The following is a 5448-nucleotide window of genomic DNA, read 5'->3' on the forward strand; positions in this document are numbered from 1 at the left end:
GGATGGTCTCGATCTCCTGACCTCGTGATCCACCCGTCTCGGCCTCCCAAAGTGCTGGGATTACAGGCTTGAGCCACTGCGCCCGGCCTTCGGAAGGATATTTTTGTCATGAACCCTGGCAATTGCTATGCTGGGTCATCATTGTACAGGGTTTCTGTTCCTAAAAACTCTTAGAGGAAATGGATTTAGTATTTTTAAAAAAGATAATTCCACTGGGCGTGGTGGCTTATGCCCATAAGCCCAGCACTTTGGGAGGCTGAGGCGTGTGTATCACCTGAGGTCGGGAGTTCAAGACCTGTCTGGCCAACATGGTGAAACCCTGTCTCTACTAAAAATACAAAAATTAGCTGGGCATGGTGGCATACACCTGTAGTCCCAGCTGCTCAGGAGGCTGAGGCATGAGAATCGCTTGAACTAGGAAGGTGGAGGTCGCAGTGAGCTAAGATCACTCCAGCCTGGATGATAGAGTGAGACTCCATCTCAAAAAAAATAAAATAAAATAAATTAAAATTTAAAAAGATAATTCCTTCTAAAAGAGGAGGACTTCACTTTAGATGTGACTTCTTACCTGAAAGAAAAATTTGATATGCTTCCAGTGGAGGATGTGCTGTAAATATAGAGAAACTAGCATATAGAAAAAAATAACTTGTAAAAAGTGATGACATCGTGTAGTCTTCACTTCAAATATATAGATTTAGCATGTGGAATTGAAGGAACAGTTGCCCATCAGTAGGAATTCATGTCTGGCTTTACTTGTTTGTCTTAATTCCAGTACACTGGAAACAAACTGATTTTCTAGAAACTGTGGCTCCTTTCAGAAGCAAATCTGACTTAGGGTGCCAGGGGAAGTAGAGCCCACTCTTTGTTTTGGTTGCTTTTGCAGCTACTTTCCTTTTACTTCAGATATCAAATTATGAACTAACTAGGCAGGAAGATGTGGAGGAAGCCCTGTGTCCTGTTCCTGTACCCCACAAAGCAGACAGTGTTAGGATGTTATCATTTGGACAGTGGGAAGGAAATAAATTGAAGAAGAACTCCAAACTGTACAACTGACATCAGTAAGGAGTCCTTGTTTCATTATCAGAAATCTAAAATTGGCTGCATATGGTGGCTCACGCTGGTAATGCCTGCACTTTGGCGAGACTGAGGTGGGAGGATCACTTGAGCCTGGGAGTTTGAGATCAGCCTGGGCAACGTAGCAAGACCCTTCTCTATTTAAAAAAAAAAAAAAGAAATCTAAAGTTATCTAGGTAGATTCAAAGGCTGCCAGCAATTGTGTGGGAAAATAGTGTAATTGTTTTAGAAATGAACATGTAAAATGTGGATCGTGGATTTTGCTGCTAAACCCATTATCTTTCCTTTAAAATCTGCTCCCTTGTTGTAATATTTGTTTCAGTTCATGTCACCCTCATTCTGCTGGTGACTTGGACTTGACACCTTGACGTCTTTCATAAGTGTTTCCTCCTCACCCGTTTACCCTAAGTCCTGATGATTTTTCTTTCTTTTTTTTTTTTTTTTTGAGACAGAGTCTCACTCTGTTACCCAGGCTGGAGTGCAGTGACTCAGTCTTGGCTCACTGCAACCTTCACCTTCCTGGTTCAAGCGGTTCTCCTGCCTCAGCCTCCTGAGTACTGCAACCACCGCCTCCCGAGTTCCAGTACTTCTCCTGCCTCAGTCTCCCTAGTAGCTGGGATTACAGGCACATGCCACCACACCGGGCTAAATTTTGTGTTTTCAGTAGAGACAGGTTTCGCTCTGTTGGCCAGGCTTGTCTCGAACTCCTGGGCTCAAGCCATCCACCCACCTTGGCCTTCCAAAGTGCTGGGATTACAGGCATGAGCCACCACACCAGGCCCTGATTTTGCTTCCTCTTACGTCCATCCCTTTCTCTCAGTTTCTGATGTAGCCACCCTGGTTCAGGCTACCTGCACCATTGAAATTCAACACCTGTTGCTTTCTGATACCATTTTCATTTATTTGGTGAAAAATTCTTGAGGGTCCATTGTGTGTCGGGCTGTATGCTGAGGATTCCGCTGGAAAACACGATTTCAATTTCCTTGTCTTTGGAAATTTACATTTTAATGAGGGAAACAAGTCTACCACCAAGTGCAGTTTAGTGAGATAGTTCAAGGATTCAGAAGAGACACCAAAATCTCTGCTTGTTTCATGGCATTGTGTTTTGATTCATGTGGTTTTAATATTTAAAACTTTTTTTCTTGTTTTCAGATGTTCACTTTGTACTTTAATCCCTCTTCTATCCCTAATGGATGTGGCAACACCTAGTTACTATGTTCTTAATAATAGCCTTCCAAGTGATGTTTGACCAAGAAGACCTTTCACCCCTCTCTTCAGACAAAATAAACCTAATTTCTTCACAGGTGCCACAGCCCTATTACTATCTGAATCTATTACACTTAGGAGTCTAAAACAGTATCCAGATGGGCTGATTCAAAAAGCCTTTTAGAGCAGAGCTTCTCACACATAGACTGGGATTTTGTTACAGCATGGATCCTGATTCGGTGGGTTGTGGGCGGCCTGAGCGTGTGTATTTCTGAGGAGCTTCCGGGTGATGCTGCTACCACTTGGAAATTGAACATGTGTTGTTTTAACAGGGTTTTAGAAGATGTAAAGAGATAAGGAATTAAGATTAAAAACAAGTGGGGGTACATTTTCTTCTAGCTATATGGGTGGATCCTATAGTCTGTCCATCCTGTTAACTCTGATTTGCTCTCACTAATCTCAGTCAACAATCAACTATCCGGCGGGGTTGGCTCTTATCCCTGCACCCAGAAACAGTGAATCCTACCAGTGATCTAACCAGAAAGTTGCCGTCCTCTATCCACCCCTTATCCCTGGGGAGTTAGTCTCCTGCATGTCTTGGGGAGCTATGATAAGGTGTGCACCCACCCCCGGCCATTGAGTAATGGAAAACCCCGTCTTTAGCAGTGAGAGGTGTTCCTTTTGGCACTCTGCCTCCAGCCAACTGGTTTGTGTAACAGTTGGGCTCCAGGAATGCCTTCTGAGGCAAGTCTGTATCCTACCATGTATAATCAGGAATTGGCAGAAAATTTATCTTTAGCTTTTAAGATTCCCGTTAGAGAGTCTCATAACTTGTAACCTTGATGGTTGAGTGACCTGCCTGTGACCCACTGAAAGAGCCTGCCAGAGTGGAGTGCAACTGTCTCCTTATTCTGCTTGAGTGTTTTTCCTGCTGATTGTAGATCTTTTACTGGCTCCACCTGTGTACTCTTCTATTCTGTAGATATTCTTGTAGACTGAAGACAGAAAAGCAGTTGCTACAGGCAATTGGCTCCTGAATCTTTACAGCCAATACTAGAAGGAATTCTTTTCATCTCTTCTTAGGAAACTTTCCTGTGGAATTCCCCCCACAGATTGGATTGCAACAGTGGCTTTTAGATTCATGAGATCTATGTTAAAACAAACGGAGGAACCTTGATGATATCAGGCTGATGAGGAGGAATTGGTAAATGGCCTGGTTCTGTGGATTTTTCCAAGTTCAGCTTGTGTCAGAATCACCCGGAAAACATTAAACAAGCTTACTTGTTATTTGCTAGGCCATGTGCCCCAGGTAGTTGTAATTGCTGGGCAAATTGCTGGGCCCTGTGCCCCTGGTAGTTCTAATGCAGTGGGTCTTAAGCATAATCTGAGAATTTGTAACATTTCCTCTTCCTCCCCATGTCTTGTAAACAGAACGGTGATGACCATAGAGCAGGGTACGTGTTCACAATTGCACCTGCACTGTTGATTGTAGTCACCGTCATTACCTCCCAATCCTCATAGATTTGTTACTTGTTTTTTTTTTTTTTGTTTTATACACTAAGCCCCAAGGAAACAGCAGTTCTTCTGGTATACGTGGCAGCCTTTTATGGTAAACCAGCCCGCTTTTTGTAAGGCTTCTTAGTTTATTCTAGGAGTAGAGACCTGATCTTCTTTGGGAGGGATATATAGAAGCATAGGATGGGAGCAGCTGGGAAACTTGCTTCCCACCCACCTTCTTATCATTAAAAATTCAAAAAATTAATTTGAGTTTTTGGCAGCTGAGATAGGGTGAAGGAAGGGAAAGTTGGCTGATCTGGGTTTTTTCATTCTTCCAAATCCCTTAGATATACCTTGTTTGCATTATGAAGATAAGATATTGATTTGGTTTTTGTTTTGCTAGCACTCCTTATTATTGAAGATGACTAATACCTGCTTTCTGTTGAACGCAGTTCAGGAGCATCCCAGGAGGAACAGAATCATCTTGGTCTTGGTGACCTTCCCTCTGATGAGGAGGAAGTCATCAACAGTTCTGATGAAGATGATGTCAGCTCTGAGTCAAGTAAAGGAGAGCCTGACCCTCTGGAAGATAAACAGGTATATTTTGGTACTTAATTGCTTCTTGACCTCCCCCTGTGCTTGGGAATGATATTTGTCTGCATGATGGGCATAGAAACCCTCATGAGTTTTCGTAAAACTTATAAAGCACTTTACAAATTTAAATTTAATTCCTGCTATAATGTGGCACCTAAAATATTCTCATGTTACCGAGTGTGTATCACTTAGAGGTTACTTAGTGATTTTTGAGAAATTATTATTATTATTTTGAGACAGAGTCTTGCTCTGTTGCCCAGGCTGGAGTACAATGGCACCATCTCAGCTCACTGCAACCTTTGCCTCCTGGGTTCAAGCCATCCTCCTACCTCAGCATCCCGAGTAGCTGGCATTACAGACATCTGCCACCATGCCTGGCTAATTTTTCTGTTTTTAGTAGAGACAGAGTTTCACTGTGTTGGTCAGGCTGGCCTCAAACTCCTGACCTCAAGTGATCCACCTGCCTCAGCCTACCAAAGTGCTGGGATTACAGGCATGAGCCATGGTGTCCAGCAAAGAAATTCTTTTTCCTAATGTCCAGTGGCTTTCTTTTTGATAACAGAACCCCGCCTTGGAATTGTTCCTGTACTGCTACCAATTTTTTGTAGATTTTTTTGAAATAAAGGAATTGTATGCATCTTTAGACTCAAATTATTTTGGGAAAGAATAAAGATGACTGTTAATAGTACATCATCATTTGCTTTGAAATAATGCAGTGTGTGTATGAGTTTGCGGGGAGCACCGCATACATGAAGATTGTCCATGTGTTCAGAGTTGTTTAAGATGCTTGAGGGCCGGGCACGATGGCTCACACCTATAATCCCAGCACTTTGGGAGGCCGAGGGGGGCGGATCATGAGATCAGAAGATCAAGACCATCCTGGCTAACACGGTGAAACCCCGTCTCTACTAAAAATACAAAAAATTAGCCAAGCATGGTGATGGGCACCTGTATTCCCAGCCACTCGGGAGGCTGAGGCAGGAGAATTGCATGAACCCAGGAGGCGGAGCTTACAGTGAGCCGAGATTGTGCCACTGCACTCCAGCCTGGGTGACAGAGCGAGACTCCGTCTCAAAA

The 5448-nt window shown here is 43.3% G+C and overlaps 1 protein-coding gene across 1 annotated transcript in view; it reads left to right on the top strand.

Annotated features, from left to right (window-relative positions):
* Positions 1 to 5448, top strand: part of FGD6 (FYVE, RhoGEF and PH domain containing 6) — a 144308-nt gene that overhangs the window by 42082 nt on the left and 96778 nt on the right. The window contains exon 3 of the mRNA XM_017861741.1: positions 4230 to 4374. Within this exon, the coding sequence (XP_017717230.1) occupies positions 4230 to 4374 (145 nt within the window). The remainder of the gene's footprint in view (positions 1 to 4229; positions 4375 to 5448) is intronic.

The sequence above is a fragment of the Rhinopithecus bieti genome, unplaced genomic scaffold (genome assembly GCF_001698545.2).
Source record: "Rhinopithecus bieti isolate Rb0 unplaced genomic scaffold, ASM169854v2 scaffold_61298, whole genome shotgun sequence".
Taxonomy (NCBI): Eukaryota; Metazoa; Chordata; class Mammalia; order Primates; family Cercopithecidae; genus Rhinopithecus; species Rhinopithecus bieti.